Genomic DNA, 26702 nt, shown 5'->3' on the forward strand with positions numbered 1-26702 from the left:
TCTCCTCTCTCATTAACATGGATGTAAAACAAATTTGTGCACCAAATTTGAGAGAAATAAGCTTTTTGTGAGCATGGTAAATGTGTGTGACCTATACAATGCCAAAAAGATGCAACACTGTTTCTGGATGGTCATTACAAAAGGAGCAATTTGAGTTGATGTTTTCCTTAAACTTCTTCCTATAGTGGTTGGCAGGATAATATTTATGAATAATTGTAAAGGAAACCTCCTTATCTTCAGTATATTTTTGGTATTCATAGGTTGCGCCTCCGTCACTCGGTCGCGTCATGCCATTGTTATGAACGTTCTCAAGCTGCCCTCTATCGGCGGTGCCATAGTGGTGATAAACGACAGTGACACAGAAACAACTGATTAGCATGCTAGCTGTTAGGTGATGTCTTACTATGGTCGTGAATTTGCCTAAATTATTAGATAGTCGTAATTCAGCTGCCTTTTTATTTTGCCCAACATACGCCATTTCGGGACGATTTGTGTTTTGCCATTTTAGGCCAAGCGGAACCAGAACGAGCTAACGTTACTGTAGCCAGCTCGTAAACATTGGAGACAAAACAACACTAAAAAACCTGATTTAACATCAAGCTGAAATATGGATCAAAATTACACCTTGTATCCTGTTAAACTGTACGTTTACGACCTGTCTAACGGAATGGCTCGCCAGCTGAGCCCCCTCATGCTAGGTAAGATGCTAGCTAGTTATCTTTGGTTGTACTATTTTGTAAATGTTTATTTTTTGTTAACAATAATAAATCAATACAAATGTACACGGGGAACACAAGTACGCTTAAGCAATAAGGCATGAGGGGGTGTGGTATATGGCCAACATTGATGTGAATGGGGGTGTGTTTTGCCCTTCTGTTCCTGTAGTCCATGATCAGCTCCTTTTGTCTTGCTCACGTTAAGGGACTGACCCACCTCCCTATAGGCTGTCTTGTCGGTAATCAGGCCTACCACTGTTGTCATCAGCAAACTTAATGATGGTGTTGGAGTCGTGCTTGGCCACGCAGTCGTGGGTGAACAGGGAGTACAGGAGGGGACTAAGCACGCACCCCTGAGTGGCCCTCGTGTTGAAGATCAGTGTGGCAGATGTGTTGTTGCCTACCCTTACCACCTGGGGGTGGCCCGTCAGGAAGTCCAGGGTCCAGTTGCAGAGGGAGGTGTTTAGTCCCAGGGTCCTTAGCTTAGTGATGAGCTTTGTGGGCACTATGGTGTTGAACTCTGTTCTGTAGTCAATGAACAGCATTCTCACATAGGTGTTCCTTTGTCCTAGTGGGAAAGGGCAGTGTGGAGTGCGATTGAGATTGCGTCATCTGTGGATCTGTTGTGGTACGTGAATTCGAGTGGGTCTAGGGTTTCCGGGATGATGGTGTTGTGAGCCATAACCGCCTTTCAAAGCACTTCATGGCTACCGATGTGAGTGCTACAGGGCGGTGGTCATTTAGGCAGGTTACCTTTGCTTTCTTGGGTACCGGGACTATGGTGGTCTGCTTAAAACATGTAGTTATTACAGATTTGGTCTGGGAAAGGTTGAAAATGTCAGTGAAGACACTTGCCAGTTGGTCCATGCATGGTCTGAGTACACTTCCTGATAATCCGTCTGGCCCCGCGGTCTTGTGAATGTTGACCTGTTTAAAGGTCATACTCACATCGGCTACAGAGAGCGGAACAGCTGGTACTCTCATGCATGCTTCAGTGTTGCTTGCCTCAATACGAGCATGAAAGGCATTTAGTTTGTCTGATATGTTCACGTCATTGGGCAGCTCGTGGCTGGGTTTCCCTTTGTAGTCCGTAATAGTTTGTAAGCCCTGCCACATCCGACGAGCGTCAGAAGCAGTGTATTAGGATTCAATCTCAGTCCTGTATTGACGCTTTGCCTGTTTGATGGTTCGTCTGAGGGCATAGCGGGATTTCTTATAAGCAAAAAAGTGTTAAAAAAATCTAAATATATTTTATATTTAAGGTTCTTCAATGTAGCCACCCTTTGCCTTGATGACAGCTTTGCACACTCTTTGCATTCTCAAAACCAGCTTCACCTGGAATGCTTTTCCAACAGTCGTGAAGGAGTTCCCACATATGCTGAGCACTTGTTGGCTGCTTTTCCTTCACTCTGCGGGCCAAGTCATCCCCAAAAAAGTAGGGACGTGGATCAGAAAATCATTAAGTATCTAGTGTGACCACCATTTGTCTCATGCAGCGCGACAGATCTCCTTTGCATAGAGTTGATCAGGCTGTTGATTGTGGCCTGTAGAATGGCCTCCCACTCCTATTCAATGGCTGTGCGAAGTTGCTGGATATTTGCGGGAACTGGAACACGCTGTCGTACACGTCTATCCAGAGCATCCTACACATGCTCAATGGGTGACATGTCTGGTGAGAATGCAGGCCATGGAAGAACTGGTATATTTTCAGCTTCCAGGAATTGTGTACAGATCCTTGCGACATGAGGCCGTACATTATCATGCTGAAACATGAGGTGATGGCGGCGGATTAATGGCACGACTATGGGCCTCAGTATCTTGTCACGGTATCTCTGTGCATTCAAATTGTCATCGATAAAATACAATTGTGTTTGTTGTAGCTTATACCTGCCCGTACCATAACCCCACAACCACCATGGGGCACTCTGTTCACATTAACATCAGCAAACCGCTCGCCCACACATCTGCCATCTGCCCGGCACAGTTGAAACCCGAATTCATCTGTGAAGAGCACACTTCTCCAGCGTGCCAATGGCCATCGAAGTTGAGCACTTGCCCGCTGAAGTCGGTTACGATGCGGAACTTCAGACAGGTCAAGACCCTGGTGAAGACAACGAGCATGCAAATGAGCTTCCCTGAGACAGTTTCTGACAGTTAATGCTGAAATTCTTTGGTTGTGCAAACCTACAGTTTTATCAGCTGTCCGGGTGGCTGATCTTTGACGATCCTGCAGGTGAAGAAGCCAGATGTGGAGGTCCTGGGCTGGCGTGGTTACACATGGTCTGCGGTTCTGAGGCCGGTTGGACGTACTGCCAAATTCTCTAAAACGTCTTTGGTAGAGAAATTTAAATGTAATTCTCTGGAAACAGCTCTGGTGGACATACCTGCAGTCATCATGCCAATTGCACGCTCCCTCAACTTTAGACATCTGTGGCATTGTGTTGTGGGACAACTGCACATTTTAGAGTGGCCTTTTACTGTCCTCAGCACAAGGTGCACCTGTGTAATGATCATGCTGTTTAATCAGCTTCTTGATATACCACACCTGTCAGGCGGATGGATTATCTTGGCAAAGAAGAAATGCTCACTAACATGGATGTAAAACAAATTTGTGCACCAAATTTGAGAGAAATAAGCTTTTTGTGAGCATGGTAAATGTGTGTGACCTTTTATTTCAGCTCATGAAACATGGGACCAACACTTTACATGTTGCATTTATATTTTTATTCCTTGTATATACAAGCTTTGGTTGGAATAGAAGTTGTGTTATCTGCGGAAATTGATGCCACACTGAACAAGGAGCAAATATCTTTGGTGATGGGAGAGCTGGGACTCTAAAAACACGGCACTTCGATACAAGTGACTATTTGTAGCAGGGATGAGGAGAGACTGAGGATGCAATTTAGGCCCATGGGCTGAACTTATTATTTACTCCTAGCTCTCATTCACAAAATTAACATATAAACTATTTTCTTCTATTCACAGGGAAACAGCTTGATGGAATATGGTGAGTAAATGATGATTTAAGTTCTTATTTTTTGTGAGGACAAAGCTCAAGTTTATGTACACCTATCATTTCATAACTGGATGTTGTAAAATATGTTGAGTATTCTCTACATGAATGTCATGATAGGGATATTTTTCCCCCCAGTGTTTTTAAGTCTGTTAATTGAGAATCCCGCTTTATGTGAAACGAAACAGTAACATATTCCTCTCAGGCACACTGCTATTGTTGTCCATGGAGAGGAGTTCTTCTATGGGGGAGAGGGCATCGCAAACTGCCCACCTGTAAGACAACGTTTTATTCTATTCCTTCCTACAATTAACTAGACCTGAGTTGTCTACAGAAGTCTTAAGTTAGAGTTACACCAAACATAGTTGTTGTGATACTCAACAAATCCTGGGGCAGTAAAAGCTGCAAATACAGGGCCATTGGAGGACAACTGAGGAAGCAGGGGACATGACTAAGCTGTTTGAGTGTTTCAGGGTGGGACGTCCCTGGGAGAACCCAACTCCATAATAGACCTGGGCATCACAGAAGTGACTGAGGAAATCTTTATGGAGTACCTGTCTTCACTGGGAGAGTCCACGTACAGGTGAGGCTGAGGCACCTGGTGTATCTTAACTCCACTGGGATATGTGTGTATGTATGTACAGTGCCTTTGCAAAGTATTCAGACCCCTTGACTTTTTCCACGTTTTGTTACGTTACAGCCTCATTCTAAAATGGATTAAACCCTTCTTTTTTTTATCAGCAAACTACACACAATACCCCATGATGACAAAGCGGAAACAGGTTTTTAGAAATATTTGCTAATTTATTAAAAATAAAAACTGAAATACCTTATTTACATAAGGGAAAGGGGGATACATAGTCAGTTGTCCAACTGAATGTATTCAACTGAAATGTCTTCCGCATTTAACCCAACCCCTCTGAATAAGTATTCAGACCCTTCGCTATGAGACTCGCAATTGAGCTCAGATGCATCCTGTTTCCATTGATCATCCTTGAGATGTTTCTACAACTTGATTGAAGTCCACCTGTGGTAAATTTGATTGATTGGACATGATTTGGAAAGGCACACACCTGTCTATATAAGGTCACAGTGCATGTCAGCTCAAAAACCAAGCCATGAGGTCGAAGGAATTGTCCGTAGAGGTCCGAGACAGGATTGTGTCGAGGCACAGATCTGGGGAAGGGTACCAAAAAATGTCTGCAGTGTTGAAGGTCCCCAAGAACACAGTGACCTCCATCATTCTTAAATGGAAGAAGTTTGGAACCACCAAGAGTCTTCCTAGAGCTGGCCGCCCGGCCAAACTGAGCAATCGGGGGAGAAGGGCCTTGGTCATGGAGGTGACCAAGAACTCGCTGGTCACTCTGACAGAGCTCTAGAGTTCCTGTGTAAATATGGGAGAACCTTCCAGAAGGACAACTATCTCTGCAGCACTCCACCAATCAGGCCTTTATGGTAGAGTGGCAAGACGGAAGCCACTCCTCAGTAAAAGGCACATGACAGCCCACTTGGTGTTTTCCAAAAGTCACCTAAAGGACTCAGACCATGAGCAACAAGATTATCTGGTCAAATGAAACCAAGATTGAACTCTTTGGCTTGAATGCCAAGTGTCACGTCTGGAGGAAACCTGGCACCATCCCTACGGTGAAGCATGGTGGTGTTAGCATCATGCTGTGTGGATGTTTTTCAGCGGAAGGGACTGGGAGACTAGTCAGGATCTAGGCAAAGATGAACGGCGTAAAAGTACAGAGAGATTCTTGATGAAAACCTGCTCCAGAGTGCTCAGGACATCCGACTGGGGCGAAAGTTCACCTTCCAACAGGACAACAACCCTAAGCACACAGCCAAGACAACGCAGGAGTGACTTTGGGAAAAGTCTCTGAATGTCCTTGAGTGGCCCAGCCAGAGCCCGGACTTATACCCGATCTAACATCTCTGGAGAGGCCTGAAAATAGCTGTGCAGCAACACTTGAGAGGATCTGCAGAGAAGAATGGGAGAAACTTCCCAAATACAGGTGTGCCAAGCTTGTAGCGTCATACCCAAGAAGACTGGAGGCTGTAATTGCTGCCAAAGGTGCTTCAACAAAGTACTGAGTAAAGGGTCTGAATACTTAGATAAATGTGATATTTTATTTGTTTATTTAATACATTTGCAAAATAAATTAACCTGTTTTTGCTTTGTCATTATGGGGTATTGTGTGTAGATTGAGAGAAGGGAAAAAAACAATTTAATCAATTTTTGAATAAGGCTGTAATGTAACAATGTGGGAAAAGTCAAGGGGTCTGAATACTTTCTGAATGCACTGTATGTGTGTACTGTAGGAATGTATAGATGGAGATGTGCAGTTGGATACCGACGAGATCTTTTTATCTCTCTCTCGCGCGCTCTCCCTCACTGTATCCACACTATATTTACTCTGTCCCTATCTTTGCTTCTTTCTCTCATTCACTGTCTTTCTACCTACTCACCCCCCTCTCTCTCTCACACACTGTAGGGGGAACCAGTACCATCTGTTTGAGTGGAACTGTAACACGTTCAGTAACGAAGTGGCCCAGTTCCTCACCGGCAGCAAGATCCCTGCCCACATCACAGACCTGCCGGCTGAAGTGCTGTCCACGTGAGTTACCCCTCTCTTCCCTCCCTCGTCTCTCTAGCAACAAGAACCTATTGTCAGACATAATGAGTGTAGTGTGGGAGCGTGGCACAACGACAGTGCTGCAGTCTTCCAAGCACATATTGCCCATGAGCGACATTGGTATGAATTCCAGACCTGACACCTTTGTGCGGGTTCTCCTCTACCTGTCCCCCTATATATCCTCTACCTGTACCCCTATATATCCTCAACCTGTACCCCTATATATCCTCAACCTGTACCCCTATATATCCTCAACCTGTCCCCCTATATCTCCTCTACCTGTCCCCCTATATCTCCTCTACCTGTCCCCCTATATCTCCTCTACCTGTCCCCCTATATATCCTATATCTCCTCTACCTGTCCCCCTATATCTCCTCTACCTGTCCCCCTATATCTACTCTACCTGTTCACCTATATCTCCTCTACCTGTCCCCCTATATCTACGTTCAATGCTGTCTGAATAAAGAATAAAATACATAAGGATGACAAGTCTCCATTCACATATTGAGTCTGTTCCTGGAAAAACACTAATACAGTTTTTCCCCATTCCTGACATTTAATCCTAGTAAAAATTCCCTGTCTTAGGTCAGTTAGGATCACCACTTTATTTTAAGAATGTGAAATGTCAGAGTAATAGCAGAGAGAATGATTTATTTCAGCTTTTATTTCTTTCATCACATTCCCCGTGGGTCAGAAGTTTACATACACTCAATTAGTATTTGGTAGCATTGCCTTTAAATTGTTTAACTTGGGTCAAACGTTTCGGGTAGCCTTCCACAAGCTTCCCACAATAAGTTGGGTGAATTTTGGCCCATTCTTCCTGACAGAGCTGGTGTAACTGAGTCAGGTTTGTAGGCCTCCTTGCTCGCACACGCTTTTTCAGTTCTGCCCACAAATTTTCTATAGGATTGAGGTCAGGGCTTTGTGATGGCCACTCCAATACCTTGACTTTGTTGTCCTTAAGCCATTTGGCCACAACTTTGGAAGTATGCTTGGGGTCATTGTCCATTTGGAAGACCCATTTGCGACCAAGCTTTAACTTCCTGACTGATGACTTGAGATGTTGCTTCAATATATCCAGATAATTTTCTTACCTCATGATGCCATCTATTTTGTGAAGTGCACCAGTCCCTCCTGCAGCAATGCACCCCCACAACATGATGCTGCCACCCCGTGCTTCACGGTTGGGATGGTGTTCTTTGGCTTGCAAGGCTCCCCCTTTTTCCTCCAAACATAACGACGGTCATTATGGCCAAACAGTTCTATTTTTGTTTCATCAGACCAGAGGACATTTCTCCAAAAAGTACAATCTTTATCCCCATGTGCAGTTGCAAACCGTAGTCTGGCTTTTTTATGGCGGTTTTGGAGCAGTGGCTTCTTCCTTACTGAGCGGCCTTTCAGGTTATTTCGATATAGGACTCGTTTTACTGTGGATATAGATACTTTTGTACCTGTTTCCTCCAGCATCTTCACAAGGTCCTTTGCTTTTGTTCTGGGATTGATTTGCACTTTTCGCACCAAAGTACGTTCATCTCTAGGAGACAGAACGCGTCTCCTTCCTGAGCGGTATGCCGGCTGCGTGGTCCCATGGTGTTTATACTTGCATACTATTGTTTGTACAGATGAACGTGGTACCTTCAGGAGTTTGGAAATTGCTCCCAAGGATGAACCAGACTTGTGGAGGTCTACAATTTTTTTCTGAGGTCTTGGCTGATTTCTTTTGATTTTCCCATGATGTCAAGCAAAGAAGCACTGAGTGTGAAGGAAGGCCTTGAAATACATCCACAGGTGCACCTCCAATTGACTCAGGCTAATTTACATCATTTATCAGAAGCTTCTAAAGCCATGACATCATTTTCTGGAATTTTCCAAGCTGTTTAAAGGCACAGTCAACTTAGTGTATGTAAACTTCTGACCCACTGGAATTGTGATACAGTGAAATAATCTGTCTGTAAACAATTGTTAGAAAAATTACTTTTGTCATGCATAAAGTAGATGTCCTAACCGACTTGCCAAACCTATAGTTTGTCAACAAGAAATTTGTGGAGTGGTTGAAAAACTAGTTTTAATGACTCCAACCTAAGTGTATGAAAACTTCCGACTTCAACTGTAGCTGTACAGGACGGTTACTCTCCAGGAACAGGGTTGGACAGCCCTGGTGTTGACCCTTTTACTTTTTCCACATTTTGTTACGTTACAGCCTTATTCTAAAAAATATTTAGTCATTTTTCCCCCTCATCAATCTACACACAATACCCCATAATGACAAAGTAAAAACAGGTTTATAGATATTTTTGCAAATGTATAAACACATTTACTCAGTACTTTGTTGAAGCTCCTTTTGCAGCGATTACAGCCTCCAGTCTTCTTGGGTATGACGCTACAAGCTTGGCACTTCTGTATTTGGGGAGTTTCTCCCATTTTTCTGCAAATCGTCTCAAGCTCTGTCAGGTTGGATGGGGAGGGTCGTTGCACAGCTATTTTCAGGTCTCTCCAGATATGTTCGATCGGGTTCAAGTCCGGGTTCTGGCTGGGCCACTCAAGGACATTCAGAGACTTTTCCTGAAGCCATTCCTGTGTTGTCTTGGCTGTGTGCTTAGGGTTGTTGTCCTGCTGGAATGTCAACCTTCGCCCCAGTCTGAGGTCCTGAGTGCTCTGGAGCAGGTTTTCATCAAGGATCTCTGTACTTAGCTCTGTTCATGCTAACACCACCATGCTTCACCGTAGGGATGGTGCCAGGTTTCCTCCAGACGTGACGCTTGGCATTCAGCCTAAAGAGTTCAATCTTGGTTTCATCAGACCAGAGAATCTTCTTTCTCATTGTCTGAGAGTCCTTTAGGTGCCTTTTGGCAAACTCCAAGAGGGCTGTCATGTGCCTTTTTACTGAGGAGTGGCTTCCGTCTGGCCACTACCATAAAGGCCTGATTAGTGGAGTGCTGCAGAGATGGTTGTCCTTCTGGAAGATTCTCCCCTCTCCACAGAGGAACTCTGGGGCTCTGTCAAAGTGACCATCGGGTTCTTGGTCACGTCCCTGACCAGGGCCCTTCTCTCTCGATTGCTCAGTTTGACCGGGCGGCCAGCTCGTGGAAGAGTCTTGGTTGTTCCAAACTTCTTCCATTTAAGAATGATGGAGGCCACTGTGTTCTCAGGGACCTTCAATGCTGCAGAAATGTTTTGGTACCCTTCCCCAGATCTGTGCCTCGACACAATTCTGTCTCGGAGCTCTACGGACAATTCCTTCGACCGCATGGCTTGGTTTTTGCTCTGACATGCATTGTCAACTGTGGGACCTTATATAGACAGGTGTGTGCCTTTCCAAATCATGTCCAATCAATCAAATTTACCACAGGTGGACTCCAAGTTGTAGAAACATCTCAATGATGATCAATAGAAACAGGATGCACCAGAGCTCAATTTCGAGTCTCATAGCAAAGAGTCTGAATACGTATGTAAAATAGGTTTTTCAGTTTTTTTTTTATGAATTTACCCAAAATTCTAAAAACTTGTTTTCACTTTGTCGTTATGGTGTATTGTATGTAGATTGATGAGATTTTAAAGAAAAATGTAATCCATTTTAGAATAAGGTTGTAACATAACAAAATGTGGAATAAGTCAAGGGGTCTGAATACTTTCCGAATGCACTGCATGTGCCACATTTTACACTTAACCAGTGCTTAATTTGAGCCGGATCCTGACACCTCTCCGTTTTGGACTGTTTTGTTCCGGTACCTCTTGCGGAATTGAAAAATAATTTTCACTTTTTGCAATGTACAAACTATAATAAAAGTGATCAGAGTTCATTCGAGTTGCCTCTTCGTTAATTATCCTGCCAGCACAAAAAAAAACGTTAGGTGAAAAAGTAGATTTTCAGCCCGGGCCTAATGTTCTAAGAGTTGATTTGGGTTGGGGTGGCCCAGGCTTATAGTTTGCGCAACACTGAGATCAACGTTTGGCCATGGCTGTGTGTGAAGCACGCCAGTATCTCTCACATAACTAGAATGAGATTCACTTTCTATGACCTCTCTCCCTCTCTGCTCTGATACACATGAGCTTGCAACTCTCATCTCTCCAGCCTTGCACTTCATAATTTATTGCCTTTATAGAATCATAGCCACACACAGGGTTCTGAAGGAACTGCAGCCCCCCCTGATAAATTGAAATACATAGGCCAAAATTATAAAATTACTTCTCTGTTTAAAAAAAAATAAATAGCGTAGCTGTGGATTGTAGCCCAATAACCAGGAATAGCCTACAGTTGGGAACGCAAGGCAAATCTGTTGGTGAAAAAACAGCATGCAGATAAAACAGGCCTTTCGCAATATTTCAAATACAATCGAGGGTAAACAGAGGTTGGAAAACAAATTACTCCTGCTGAAGAGTGAAAGACTCTATGCTGTAGGCTACCAAAATATTAGATCAACTTCCAAATATTGTTTTACAAAGAGAGAGAGAGAGGCTTTTGGCACGAGCTCATCGGCCATCACCAGTGATTGAACTGCTCATCATTGGGTGAGTCAGTGAAACTGGAAAGCATTTTTAGGATTATCATTTCCTCCTCATATTTTAGCCTGCAATATGTGTCTCCACACGCCTAGGCTATTGATGGATTCAAGTCAAGGTTGTTTTTATTGATCTCAGTTCGTCAGTGTCAAAGTAGCCTTTCATTTTGATCATTTGTGTGGTATTAAAAAAGATTCTGCCAAAGTCTCCAGTCCATGTAAAATGATGTAGAATTGCATGAAATAGCACATTTTCTCCCCGGACCGTAGGCTATTAAAACATGTCCCCACGTGTGCAACTAATGTAAGTGACTCTACTGCTCTATGCCACTATGCACATGCTTTGATATGCATGCAATGCTTTATAAAAAAAGATGTATAATATATATATATATATATATATATTTTTTTTTCTCTAATGTGCTCCGGTACCGCATAACTTCCCAGGTCACCTCGCACTCACTTTTTACAAATTAAGCACTGCACTTACTGTATGTTTCAAGTTAAATTGAGTTTGTTGTAATGTATGATATAAATAAGGAAAGCTTGTTCAAAACATAACTCACTGTGTGGATTCTAATTTGTGCTGTGTTCCACTCTGTCACCTGCAGGCCTTTCGGCCAGGCGCTACGTCCGCTTCTGGACTCCATCAATATTGCACCTCAGGGGGGCAACACCTTCAATGGACATTATGGCCAGAGATAGACCGATAACACAGGTGCACAGAGTAATATATTAAACGATCAGTCAGTCTGTGTGGGGGGGTGGGAGATCTGCAGCTCTGGACCTTTGTAAGTCCCTTACTGATGTACGTCAGTCAGTCAGTCAGTGGGCCAGGCAGCAACCTAACCCAACCTGACCTCTTTAATACCTTAAAGGCCCAGTGCAGTCAAAAAAGTGATTTTCCTGTTTTTTTATATATATTTCCACACTATGAGGTGTGAATAATACAGTTAAATTTATAATGCCCTTTTAGTGTAGGAGCTGTTTGAAAAGACCGCTGGAAATTTCAGCGTATTTTGGTGGGATGGCGTTTTGGCCTTTCATGTTGACATCACCACGTGGTTAATTAGTTAATAGACCAATAAGAAAGAGTTCCAAAACTCTCTGCCAATATCAGCACATTTTCAGTTTTCCCCTCCCCACTCAGACCACTCCCAGACAGTCCTAGCAAAATTATTTATTGAGAAGTTGCTCTTTGCTAAGAAGCATTATTTTATTTTTTTTGACTCATTTAAAATAATCACACTAAGGTACTTAATTGTTCCCCAGAAATGATTTGATATTGAGATAAAAACAGCAGCATCTGACCTTTTACCCCAGCCCAGGCTGACACTCCCCAGACTTAACATGATCCTACCTAACTTACCCCTTTTCCACTTTAAACTTGGCCTGCGATCTGTGTGTGTATTTTAGTATGTCCATGGATATAAAGCTGGTATTAGGCCGTAAGTGTATGATAAGATAGATATTTATTCTACTCTCCATAGGAGCTCATGATCAGCTGAATGTAAAACTAGGGAGCTGCAAGGTTTCTATCTAGAGCCAGAGCTGCAGCTCTTTCCTGCACAGGGGTGGGTAGGGTGTCCTTTTACCTTCCTGTTATAAGTAATTAAGTAAGCTATTTTAGTGTTTTCATTGTTTTGTTCTTTTTTAATTACCATGACATGACTGCATTGACACTCCAGAGAGGTAGAGAGAAGGGATAGAGAAGATGAAAAGAGAAACAAACAATGTTTGAGATTTTAGCTGAAGACGTGATAAAAACTATACAAATTCTGACTTGCACTTGTCTTTATATTGTGAACTTGCGTATTCACTTATCTTCGTATCAACTTCCAACTGTCTGGTGTCAAGGTTTATTCCTCGAAAACATTGTTACACACAAGCACACACACTCAAGATCATCAAGCTATGACCTCGTGTGACCTGTACAGACGTGCTCAAATTTGTTGGTACCCCTCCACAAAAAACGAAGAATGCACAATTTTCTCTGACAAAAGTAATTGGCGTCCACTGTTGTTTATTCCATATTTAATAGAGGTAGTTTGGCCCACTCTTCCTGAGCCAACTGCTCCAGCTGTCACAGGTTTGATGGGTGCCTTCTCCAGACTGCAAGTTTCAGCTCTTTCCATAGATGTTCGATAGGATTCCGATCAGGACTCATAGAACGCCACTTCAGAATAGTCCAATGTTTTGTTCTTATCCATTCTTGGGTGCGTTTAGCTGTGTGTTTGGGGTCATTATCCTGTTGGAGGACCCATGACCTGCGACTGAGACAGAGCTTTCTGACACTGGGCAGTACGTTTCGCTCCAGAATGCCTTGATAGTCTTGAGATTTCATTGTGCCCTGCACAGATTCAAGGTACCTGTGCCAGGCGCAGCAAAACAACCCCAAAACAGAACCCAGCCTCCTCCATGTTTCACTGTAGGTATGTTGTTCTTTTCTTTGAAAGCTTCATGTTTCCGTCTGTGAACATAGAGCTGATGTGACTTGGCAAAAAGCTCCAGTTTTGGAGGACATTCTCTCAGGATTGTGGCTTGTCATTATGCATTTTAGAAAATTCCAGTCCGGCTTTTTTGTGTTTTTCTTTCAAAAGTGGAGTCCTCCTGGGTCTACTTCCATGGAGCCCATTTTCGCTCAAAAAGCGACGGATGGTGCGATCAGAAACTGATGTACCTTCACCTTGGAGTTCAGCTTGTATCTCTTTGGCAGTTATCCTTGGTTCTTTTTCTACCATTCGCACTCTCCTTCTGTTCAATCTGGGGTCGATTTTCCTCTTGTGGCCTCGCCCAGTGAGGTTGGCTACAGATCCATGGACCTTAAACTTAATATAATTTGCGACTGTTGTCACAGGAACATCAAGCTCCTTGGATATGGTCTTGTAGCCTTTACCTTTACCATACTTGTCTATTATTTTCTTTCTGATCTCCTCAGACAAATCTCTCCTTTGCTTTCTCTGGTCCATGTTCAGTATGGTGCACACAATGATACCAAACAGCACAGTGACTACTTTTCTCTATTTAAATAGGCTGAATGACTGATTACAAGATTGGAGACGTGTGATACTAATTAAAGAAACAAATTAATTTGAAATATCACTATAATCCAGTTATTTATTATATTTTCTAAGGGGTACCAACAAATGTGTCCAGGCCATTTTAGAATATCTTTGTAGAATAAGCAATAATTAATATTTTCACAGCTTCTTTGCTTTATTCTATGACATAGGCATGCAAGTATACAGCTTTTAATTTAGTCACTTTTCATGAGGAATGAAGTATTATTTCAATGAGCTGTAAGGGCACCAACTAATTTGAGCACGTCTGTATGTAGGATTTTACAGTAATACACTGAACAACTGCATTTTCCAGAATTGGTATACTTATACCTTTCAAATTAGCAGGAATGCACCATATCTAGGCATTTTCTAAGATTGGAATGTTGTTGAGAGTCTCTGTACTGTTTTCTTGCAATCAGTGTGCAGCCTAATGTTGTTCCAGCATAGGAAATCACTCTCCATATCAAGAGTTATGCCAACCGCCATTCACTTTTTTCATGATATCAAGTGTCTGTGATTTTGTTGCCATTATTTGTTTTAATCGGTTTATTTATTTTAATATTATATACACAAGACTGTCTTTGTAAGTTACATACTTGAATTTATTACCTAATGTTATTATGAGCATACATATCGTTATTATAATTATTGTATTATCAAGATTTAATATATTCGGTAATTCACATTTGGTATTGAGTCAAAGTTGTGATACCCCAAAAATGTCCATCCTTACTCTGTCCACTATTGCTGATGTAAAGATCCTGTTTCTTTTTAACGAAACTCTTGCCTCTGCTTGATTAAAGACAACTTTTCTCTAAGTATGGTTGTGTATGTGTCTTTTTGTGTTAACACTCTTAAGGCAGATGGAGGATGTTCCATAGTGAAATACACACCAAAGTGCAGTATGCTACCAGCCTCTGACTATGGTTATTTTTGTACAGGTAGTTTATTAAACAAATACTTATTCACCCAGAAATATCCCTTCAGCCAGTGATTAGTGGGAGACCATACTACATTATATGATGGTGTGTAACAGGTATTCCCAAACTGGGGTACAATGCGTCGGGGGTACGCCAAATAAAAATGTGATTCACATGTTTTATTTTTTAATTTCACCTTTATTTAACCAGGTAGGCCAGTTGAGAGCAAGTTCTCATTTACAACTGACCTGGCCAAGATAAAGCAAAGCACTGCGACCTGGCCAAGATAAAGCAAAGCAGTGTGACAAAAAACAACACGGAGTTACACATGGGATAAACAAAAGTACAGTCAATAACACAATAGAAAGATCTATATACAGTGTGTGCAAATGGAGTAAGGCAATAAATAGGCCATAGTAGCGGAGTAATTACAATTTAGCAAATTAACACTGGAGTGATAGATGTGCAGATGATGATGTGCAAGTAGAAATACTGGTGTGCAAAAGAGCAAAGATATATGGGGCTTTGGTGACAAAACGGATCATGTTGGTATAACGACGAGTTTCTCACACGACTGGCCTATTTGGGAGATGTTTTTTCCCTCCTGAATGACCTGAATCTAGGATTACAGAGACTCTCCGCAACTATATTCAATGTGCTGGTGTAACGGATGTGAAATGGCTAGCTAGTTAGCGGGTACGCGCTAATAGTGTTTCAATCAGTTACGCCACATGCTCTGAAACCTAGAAGTAGTGTTGCCCCTTGCTCTGCAAGGGCCGTGGCTTTTGTGGAGCGATGGGTAACGACGCTTCGTGGGTGACTGTTGTTGATGTGTGCAGAGGGTCCCTGGTTCGCGCCCGGGTCGGGGCGAGGGGACGGTCTAAAGTTATACTGTTACATTGATGCTGTTGACCCGGATCACTGGTTGCTGCGGAAAAGGAGGAGGTTGAAAGGGGGGTGAGTGTAACGGATGTGAAATGGCTAGCTAGTTAGCGGGTACGCGCTAATAGTATTTCAATCAGTTACGCCACATGCTCTGAAACCTAGAAGTAGTGTTGCCCCTTGCTCTGCAAGGGCCGTGGCTTTTGTGGAGCGATGGGTAACGATGCTTCGTGGGTGTCAGTTGTTGATGTGTGCAGAGGGTCCCTGGTTCGCGCCCGGGTATGGGCGAGGGGACGCACTAAAGTTATACTGTTACACTGGACAAAGTTGAGGCTATGATTAAGAAGTTGGAGCTCTTCTCTGTCTGCATTAACAAGGACAACACACAGGTCTTTCCATCATTGTATGATTTTTTGTGTGCAAATTAACTCAAGCTTATGGACAATGTCAAATGTGATGTAGTGAAGCACCTGAGTGAGTTGGGTGCACAATTACGCAGGTACTTTCCCGAAACGGATGACACAAACAACTGGACTCGTTATCCCTTTCCTGCCTCCAGCCCATTTACTGATATCTGAACAAGAGAGCCTCGTCAAAATTGCAACAAGCGGTTCTGTGAAAATTTAATTTAATCAGAAGCCACTTATAGATTTCTGGATTGGGCTGCGCTCAGAGTATCCTGCCTTGGCAAGTCGTGCTGTTAAGACACTGATGCCCTTTGCAACCAGGTACCTATGTGAGAGTGGATTCTCGAACCTCACTAGCATGCAAGCTGAATACAGGCACAGACTGTGTGTGGAAAATGATTTAAGACTGAGACTCTCTCCAATACAACCCAACAGTGCAGAGTTACGTGCATCCTTTCAAGCACACCCTTCTCATTAACCTGTGGTGAGTTATTCACAATTTCCGATGAACAAATAAGGTTTTATATGTAAGATGGTTAAATAAAGAGCAAAATTATTGATTATTATTATATCATTATTTGTGCCCTGGACCTATAAAAGCTCTTTGTCACTTCCCACGAGCTGGGCTGTGACAAAAACTTACACTCATTCTTAAGTTTAATAAATGTATCGTATAGTGTGTGGCAGGCTTACAATGATGGCAAAAAACAACATTTGAGAGTACGCTGACCCTGGTGCTAGAGGGGGTATGCAGCTGGAGGTTGAATGTTTGAAGGGGTATGGGACTAGAAAAAGTTTGGGAACCACTGGTGTGTAAGATACTTATTGAGTGATACTGGTAAGTGCTTATGGTGAATAATGCCCAGAATGTCCACATGGTGGGGATGTTGGTTTTCTAGTTTCAGATTTTCTAATTTCCTGTCTCGAGTCCACTCTGGACAACACTTTACCAACGATTTGTTATACCCAAGACAGACCACAGCCTCTTTCCAATGCGAGCAAATTAATCATAGTGGTCAGAACTAGCAAGAAAGAGGGTAGAGCCAAGCACAAGCTAGCGAGATCCTATTTGTGCATTCTAGCATGTTTTTGCATATTTCCTTTAGGGAACGCCTACTATGTGATGTGCACGTGTGCAATAACTAAATTCGCCCTTGCACTCCAAAACAAAAAAATATATAGAAACTCTGACTAAGGGTAAAGTCTAAAAAACGTATTCCACTCTGCTCGTAAAAAAATCAATCTCGTCCATCTTCTCCAACTGCTGGTCACTGGACTTCCTCTCATCACCATATTTGGTGGTGAGTGGAAATACCAACCGGATGCTTCAGATTTATACATCGGTCAAACATCTGGCTTATTGTTCTGTGACATTACTCTAGTCTACACACACATGTCAGGGAACACAGAATTGAGGGGGAAAAAACAATAACCTGTGTGAAAAATGTGAGCAGCTTGAGGGTGTGTAGACTCCTCCTGGCTTTTGTGAGCAAGGAGTCTTCTTAGGAGTATTGCTTTATTTTCTTCCCTCCCTCTCTCTTTTGTCAGCTGTGACAAATGAATAGAGCTATAAACATGAAACACACCAGTGTTTTTTTTGTTGTTTTTTATCAAGTTATACAAATAACACTTAAGAAGGTCTCTTTTGAGAGAGACATTTAAACCTCTTGAAATAGTTCCATAATATTTCATCTTCATCTGAAAAGTCAATGTTAACGAAAACTTAAACAGTCTTCAACAAAGAACATTTCCATATACAGCTTGTACAGATACAAATAAGTAGTTTGGTCTTATTCAGCACATAATAGCGTACACATATCACACTTATATCAGATAATTATGTTTGGTCATAGTATATTATACATTTAATACTGCACTGTATACTTTTGACTGAAGTAGGTATATTCATATAACGCATTATGCATTGGTCTAGTTGTCTTTTTGTGTACCAAACTAGGCTGTAGATTCAGTCTTCAGCTGGTGACAGCTTTGCTACTACAAGCACTGCAGTAAGAGCCAGCCTTGGATTTACAACTAAGCAGAATATATCCCTAGTCAGACATCACAGTCCTAAAGGGGAACTGTATCATCTGTATGTGAAAGTATTATGTCTCCTATTACCAAACCCACATTGTCAACAAGACAGATCTTACTTTAGAATATAATGGATACTAATGTAGCTCTCATTCCCAAATCTGCATACAGTATGATGCCCATACAACAGTACAGTGAGACTCATATTTGAATGGAAATACATGTTTTTAGTGGCCTACTCTGGGTTCAATGTTATGTACAGTTTATATGCTTATATGCAGTGAATAGATGGATTGAAATTCACATGGGTTAAATTGGTTGTTATTCCATTATGGTAATTCCCAATAGAAACAGGAAATTCATTCCAATGCGTTCTGTCACAATTTACCCCTGGTAACCCCGGGTTACTCATCAGAAATATATCCACCTTTCACACTTTTTTATGACACATAGCTTTCAATGGCCTCCATTTTATCAGAGTAACATTCTACGTGAAAAATCCAGCTGATTTGGTCACATCATAGTGGACTAGTCAGAGATCAACTGCAATTCAATAAACTATCAATTGAAATATATATATTTTCCTCAGATCATAAAGCCATTATGCAAACAAAATATGAATCATCACATCTCATAACATATACACAAAATAATATTATTGAATTATACAGCTGAACACATGATTTTCAGATTTCTTCTCACTATAAAACCTATAATTTGGTATGATCTGTAAGTCATGTATTGCCCGTCAAATATAATTTATGCGTACAAGAATACATACATTTATACAGTGAGCTCCAAAAGTATTGGGACAGGGACACTGTTTTTGTTTGTTTTGGCTCTGTACTCCAGCACTTTGGAATTGAAATTATACAATGACCTAAGGTTCAAATGCAGACTGTCAGCTTTAATTTGAGGGTATTTTCATGCATATCAGGTGAACCGAAATCACAGCACTTTTTGTACATAGTCCCAAAAGTATTGGGACTAATTCACTTGTGCGTATTAAAGTAGAAAAAGTTAGGTATTTGGTCCCATATTCATAGCACACAATGACTACATCAAGCTTGTGACTCTACAAATTCATGAATAATAATGAGTGACAAAGTCAGATCATGGTAGCGTGCACATTAATGTAGAAGTGTTTAGAAACATTTTATTCTTATTTACAATACAAGTGACTCCAAAATGACTACATTATTTATCAAATCAAATTTTATTTGTCACATACACGTGTTTAGCAGATGTTATTGCGGCTGTAGCGAAAATGCTTGTGTTTCCAACAGTGCAGTAATATCTAACAAGTAATATCTAACAATTTCACAACAATACACACAAATCTAAAGTAAAGGAATGGAATTAAGAACATATAAATATTTGGGCAAGCGGTGTCAGAGCGGCATAGACTAAGATACAGTAGAATAGTATAGAATACAGTATATATGAGATAAGCAATGCAAAATATGTAAACATTATTAAAGTGACTAGTGTTCCATTATTAAAGTGGCCAGTGATTTCAAGTCTATGTATATAGGGCAGCAGCCTCTAATGTGCTAGTGATGGCTATTTAACAGTCTGATGGCCTTGAGATAGACGTCTCTCGGTCCCAGCTTTGATGCACCTGTACTGACCTCGCCTTCTGGATGATAGCGGGGTGAACATGTAGTGGCTCGGGTGGTTGTTGTCCTTGATGATCTTTTTGGCCTTCTTGTGACATCGGGTGCTGTAGGTGTCCTGGAGGGAGGGTAGTTTGCCCCCAGTGATGCGTTGGGCAGACCGCACCACCCTCTGGAGAGCCCTGCGGTTGCGGGCGGTGCAGTTGCCGTACCAGACGGTGATACAACCCAACAGGATGCTCTCAATTGTGCATCTGTAAAAGTTTGTGAGGGTTTTAGGTGCCAAGCCAAATTTCTTCAGCCTCCTGAGGTTGAAGAGGCGCTGTTGCGCCTTCTTCACCACACTGTCTGTGTGAGTGAACCATTTCAGTTTGTCAGTGATGTGTACACATCACTGACGAGGAACTTGAAGCTTTCCACCTTCTCCACTGCGGCCCCATCAATGTGGATAAGGGGGTGCTCCCTCTGCTGTTTCCTGAAGTCCACGATCAGTTCCTTTGTTTTGTTGACATTGAGGGAGAGGTTATTTTCCTGGCACCACACTCCCAGGGCCCTCACCTCCTCCCTGTAGGCTGTCTCGTCATTGTTGGTAATCAGGCCTACTACTGTTGTGTCGTCTGCAAAGTTGATGATTGAGTTGGAGGCGTGCATGGCCACGCAGTTATGGGTAAACAGGGAGTATAGGAGGGGGCTGAGCATACATCCTTGTGGGGCCCCAGTGTTGAGGATCAGTGAAGTGGAGGTGTTGTTTCCTACCTTCACCACCTGGGGGCGGCCTGTCAGGAAGTCCAGGACCCAGTTACACAGGGCGGGGTTCAGACCCAGAGCCTCAAGCTTAATGATGAGCTTTGAAGGTACTATGGTGTTGAATGCTGAGCTATAGTCAATGAACAGCATTCTTACATAGGTATTCCTCTTGTCCAGATGGGATAGGGCAGTGTGCAGGATCTGTGGATGGATCTAAGGAAATTGAAGTGGGTCTAGGGTGTCTGGTAAGATAGAGGTGATATGATCCTTGACTAGTCCCTCAAAGCACTTCATGATGACAGAAATGAATGCTACGGGGCAAAAGTAATTTAGTTCAGTTACCTTTGCTTTCTTGGGTACAGGAATAATGGTGGACATCTTGAAGCATGTGGGGACAGCAGACTGGGATAGGGAGAGATTGAATGCTCTGAGGACACGGCTAGGGATGCCGTCTGGGCCAGCGGCCTTGCTAGGTTTAACACGCTTAAATGCCTTAGTCATGTCAATCACGGAAAAGGAGAGCCCACAGTCCTTGGTAGCGGGCCGTGTCGGTGGCACTGTGTTATCCTCAAAGCAGGCGAAGAAGGTGTTTAGCTTGTACGGAAGCAAGACGTCGGTGACCCTGACGTGGCTGGTTTTCCCTTTGTAGTCCGTGATTGTTTGTAGTCCCTGCCACATACGTCTTGTGCCTGAGCCGTTGAATTGTGACTCCACTTTGTCTCTATACTGTTTGATTGCCTTACAGAGGGAATACTGTTTGTATTCGCCAATATTCCCAGTCACCTTTTTCCATTGTTAAATGCGATGGTTCGCGCTTTCAGTTAGGTATATTCATTTCTATTGGGCACAAAATAATCTGAAACAACCAAACAAACAGCCAATTCGTCCAACAAATGTGTAGAGTCACAAGCTTGATGTAGTCATTGCGTGCGATGAATATGGGACCAAATACTTAACTTTTCACTACTTTTAGTCCCCTAAAATGAAGGGACTATGTACAGAAAGTGCTGTAATTTCTAAACGGTTCTGTAACGGCTGTAATTTCTAAACGGTTCTGTAACGGCTTTCATTGGTGGAAGGAGAGGAGGACCAAAATGCAGCGTGGTACGTATACATAATAAATGTTTAATCGAGAATGAATACAAAAAAAGAACAAGAGAATCAAATGAAAACCGATACAGTCCCGAATGGTGCAAACACTGAAACGGAAACAATCACCCACAACACACAATGAAAAACAGGCTACCTAAATATGGCTCCCAATCAGAGACAACGACTGACACCTGCCTCTGATTGAGAACCATACTAGGCCAAACACATAGAAATATAACATACAGAACAAAACATAGAAAAACAACATAGAATGCCCACCCCAACTCACGCCCCGACCAAACTAAAATAAGACATAAGAAAGGAACTAAGGTCAGAACGTGACAGGTTCACCCAATATGGATGTATATACCCTCAAATTAAAGCTGACAGTCTGCACTTTAACCTTATAGTCATGGTATCATTTCACATCCAAAGTGCTAGAGTCAAAGCCAAAATAGCAAAATATTTGTCACGGTCCCAATACTTTTGGAGCTCACTGTGTGTCATACATTTATCCCAACAGAACATAAAGCAAAGTATTCCCTGTATGTTTTTATAATAAAAAATCCAGGTAAGTTGACTGATAACACATTCTCATTCATAGCAATGACCTGGGGAATAGTTACAGGGAAGAGAAGGGGGATGGATGAGGAAATTGGAAGCTGGGGATCATTAGGTGGCCATGATGGTATGAGGGCCAGACTGGTCATTTAGCCTGGACACCAGGGGTTAACACCCCTACTCTTACGGTAAGTACAAGGGTTGGAAAAATGCATGGTGTCATAATGGAAAAGGTTAGAAGCACTTCATTCAACGGTAAAAACATTGACTTAACTACTGAAATATGAATAACTATTTATATTGCTTCAACCTGTCTAGTCCCTCTTGACTACCCTCACCAGTGTGTGCTGCTTGCACAGTTCTTGCCTCTGTGTGTCACTCATGTTGTGTTATGTTGCATGGTAACACTTTACTTGACACCCAGCCTCATTACACGGTCATAACCATGTCATAATATGTCATAACGTTTGACATAACCTGTCATAATATGATCATAACACTGTCATGACACATGTTTAAACCTGTTGTGACATTGCGTTTTTTTACGGCTGGTTATGACACCTACATAAGAGTGTGAAAACCCACAAAACCTACCACGGTGGTTATTTTATGGCTGGTTATGATGCGTACAGAAGTGTCAAAACCCACAAAACCTACACACAAAGCAAAACATTCCATTACTCCATAGCCTACGTGTCAACAGTAGGTTTGTTATATACAGTTGAAGTCGGAAGTTTACATACACCTTAGACAACTACATTTAAATTCAGTTTTTCACAATTCCTGACATTTAATCCTAGTAAAAATTCCCTGTCTTAGGTCAGTTAGGATCACCACTTTATTTTAAGAATGTGAAATGTCAGAATAATAGTTGGGAGAATGATTTATTTCATCTTTTATTTCTTTCATCACATTCCCAGTGGGTCAGAAGTTTACATAAACTCAATTAGTATTTGGTAGCATTGCCTTTAAATTGTTTAACTTGGGTCAAACGTTTCGGGTAACCTTCCACAAGCTTCCCACAATAAGTTGGGTGTATTTTGGCCCATTCCTCCTGACAGAGCTGGTGTAACTGAGTCAGGTTTGTAGGCCTCCTTGCTCGCACACGCTTTTTCAGTTCTGCCCACACATTTTCTATAGGATTGAGGTCAGGACTTTGTGATGGCCACTCCAATAACTTGACTTTGTTGTCCTAAAGAAGTTTGGCCACAACTTTGGAAGTATGCTTGGGGTCATTGTCAAATTTGGAAGACCCATTTGCGACCAAGCTTTAACTTCCTGTCTGATGTCTTGAGATGTTGCTTCAATATATCCAGATAATTTTCTTTCCTAATGTTACCATCTATTATGTGAAGTGCACCAGTCCCTCCTGTAGCAAAGCGCCCCCACAACATGATGCTGCCACCACGTGCTTCACGGTTGGGATGGTGTTCTTCGGCTTGCAAGGCTCCCCCTTTTTCCTCCAAACATAACGACAGTCATTATGGCCAAACAGTTCTATTTTTGTTTCATCAGACCAGAGGACATTTCTCCAAAAAGTACGATCTTTGTCCCCATGTGCAGTTGCAAACTGTAGTCTGGCTTTTTTATGGCGGTTTTAGAGCAGTGGCTTCTTCCTTACTGAGCGGCCTTTCAAGTTATGTCGAAATATGACGTATTTTACTGTGGATATAGATACTTTTGTACCTGTTTCTTCCAGCATCTTCACAAGGTCCTTTGCTGTTGTTCTGGGATTGATTTGCACTTTTCGCACCAAAGTACGTTCATCTCTAGGAGACAGAACAGGTCTCTTTCCTGAGCTGTATGACAGCTGCGTGGTCCCATGGTGTTAATACTTGCGTACTATTGTATGTACAGACGAACGTGGTACCTTCAGGCATTTGGAAATTGCTCCCAAGGATGAACCAGACTTGTGGAGGTCTACAATTTTTTTCTGAGGTCTTGGCTGATTTCTTTTGATTTTCCCATGATGTCAAGCAAAGAGGCATTGAGTTTGAAGTTAGGCCTTGAAATACATCCACAGGTACACCTCCAATTGACTCAAATGATGTCAATTAGCCTATCAGAAGCTTCTAAAGCAATGACATCATTTTCTGGAATTTTCCAAACTGTTTAAAGGCACAGTCAACATAGTGTATGTAAACCTTTGACCCACTGGAATTGTGATACAGTGAATTATAAGTGAAATCATCTGTCTGTAAACAATTGTTGGAAAAATTACTTGTGTCATGCACAAAGTAGATGTCCTAACCGACTTGCCAAAACTATAGTTTGTTAACAAGACATTTGTGGAGTGGTTGAAAAACAAGTTTTAATGACTCCATCCTAAGTGTATGTAAACTTCCAACTTCAACTGTATATATACAGTACCAGTCAAAAGTTTGGACACACCTACTCATTCCAGGGTTTTTCTTTATTTTTACTATTTTCTACATTCTAGAATAATAGTGAAGACATCAAAACTAAGAAATAACACATATGGAATCATGTAGTAACCAAAAAAGTGTTAAACAAATCAAAATATATTTGATTAGTAGCCACCCTTTGCCTTGATGGTTCTATCCCGTTGAGTAAAGATGTTTACGCAAGGAGGAGCATGGGTTTTCTGTGTTCCTACTGTCTTTAGTAGTTGTTTTAGTCTTCTTTAAAAGGCTGTTTTGCTTTGCACTCTTGGCATAGTGTATTTTCTTAGTCCAAGTAAAGTGACACAGGGTGGCCAGAATGCTTCATGACAGTTTCATAAAGTGTATTTTCTACAAGTTATTTAAAAATATTTTAAAAAAAACATGACTGTAGTGAATACATTACAACAACAAAGGATTTTTAAAAGCATTTTAAGAAATTGAAAAAAATGTGGGTTTCGACACTTATCTAGGTGTCATAACCAGCCATAAAATAACACAATATATATCACAACAGGTGAAAATATATGGGTCATGACAGTGTTATGACCATTATGACAGGTTATGACAAGTTATGTCAGCTGTTATGACATGGTTATGACCAGTTGCGGTAGTCATTGTGGTGGTGGTATCTTACGATTTGTTGTGAGGGTGTAATGCTAGCGTATTGATGTTGATACAGTGTTACAGGTTTGGCATTGCATAGGCTGTGTTTGTTTTTCACTTGAGGACAGGAAGCATTCAGTGGAAAACTTAGCTGAAAATGGGTCTGTTTTCTGTTCTTGTCGTCAAAACATTTGTTTTAAAAGCTGCTATTGGCGCTGGAGTCATTTAAACAGTGTCTGGTAGTTTCAATCATGTTCATGTGAGAGTACACATGCCCTTGTCTCAGCCCACTGCCCTGAAACACATACATACACACGCAAGTAAACCTGCATTCTGGGGCTGTGGGACGTGGGGTGATGGGACTGGGAAACAGAGCAGGGGGCCAAAGGACTATCAGTTACACCGCTTGGAGCCAGAGAACAGAGGGAACATGAGCGAGTGATAGGGAGGGAATGAGAGAGAAAATAGCTCTCCAAAAGAAGGGGTGAATAGAGACTTGATGAGAGAGCCGAGAGAAGGAAGAGATGAAAGAAGGCTATGATTACAACTGAAGAGGAGCTGATTAGAAAACGGTAGAGGAGGAATAGAGAGAAGATAAGGAGGAATAGAGAGAAGATAAGGAGGAATAGAGAGAAGATGAGGAGGAATAGAGAGAAGATTACGTTAGCCATTTATTCAGAGTGACTTATAGGCGCAATTAGGGTTAAGTGCCTTGCTCAAGGGCACATTGACATATTTTTAATCTAGTCGGCTTGGGGATTCGAACCAGCGACCTTTCGGTTACTGGCGCATACTCTCTTAAACGTTAGACTACTTGTCGAAAAGGAGGAAGGGTAGGGATGTGCGAGGTGTAGTAATGCATCATGATCATGACTCATGTAAAGAGTTTAGTTGTATTCATTGCCTTCATTAGCAATCCACTTCTGGAAGTGGATTAATCTGAAGTGTGCAGCTAGTACGTTGGCCATGTGTGTTAGCCTCGTATGGCCATCCTGATCTTGCTTGCTCGCGAGATCAGGATGGTCCTACAAGGCTACATGTGTGTACCTTGTTAGAGTGAGTTTGTGTTCAACCCAATACTTCCGAGAGACCGTAGCGTCGATTAGACTTCATTGGTCCTTACACATTTCTGCACCATTGTCTGGGTTTTAGAACTACTGCAACTGACCAAAGGTGCTGCTATCACTAGTCCCCTGCCTGTTATGTGTCATTTAGTCATGTACAAGTATCCTACTTTTCAACAACAGTTTTGTTTCTTTATTCTCCTTCAGTGGTTAATCATTGTCCTGGTAAACAAATAGATGCACCACTTGTAGAATAGGGTACATCCCTTGCCATTTAAAGAGAGTCTGGTAGCCTTAGCAACACCTCTAGAGCTCTTGTCTGTGCCCTTTACTGTCCGTGCATCGGGGGAAAACACGGAAGACCTCCTCTGGGGTCTGAGATGCCGCAACGAATTCCCTTACACTGACAGCCCAGTGTGTCCTCACATACTCACACGCACTCATA

General features: G+C 42.0%; 1 protein-coding gene across 1 annotated transcript; it reads left to right on the top strand.

Moving 5' to 3' along the window:
* Window positions 1–353: 353 nt before the first annotated feature.
* On the top strand, window positions 354–14738 carry LOC120030025 (desumoylating isopeptidase 1-like). Its single transcript, XM_038975343.1, has 6 exons — window positions 354–698; window positions 3702–3723; window positions 3935–4004; window positions 4203–4312; window positions 6225–6347; window positions 11476–14738. Exons 1-6 carry the CDS (start codon window positions 608–610, stop codon window positions 11567–11569), a joined length of 510 nt encoding a protein of 169 aa, XP_038831271.1. The 5' UTR covers window positions 354–607; the 3' UTR covers window positions 11570–14738.
* The last annotated feature ends 11964 nt before the right edge of the window (window positions 14739–26702 follow it).

Source organism: Salvelinus namaycush, chromosome 35, assembly GCF_016432855.1.
Source record: "Salvelinus namaycush isolate Seneca chromosome 35, SaNama_1.0, whole genome shotgun sequence".
Taxonomy (NCBI): Eukaryota; Metazoa; Chordata; class Actinopteri; order Salmoniformes; family Salmonidae; genus Salvelinus; species Salvelinus namaycush.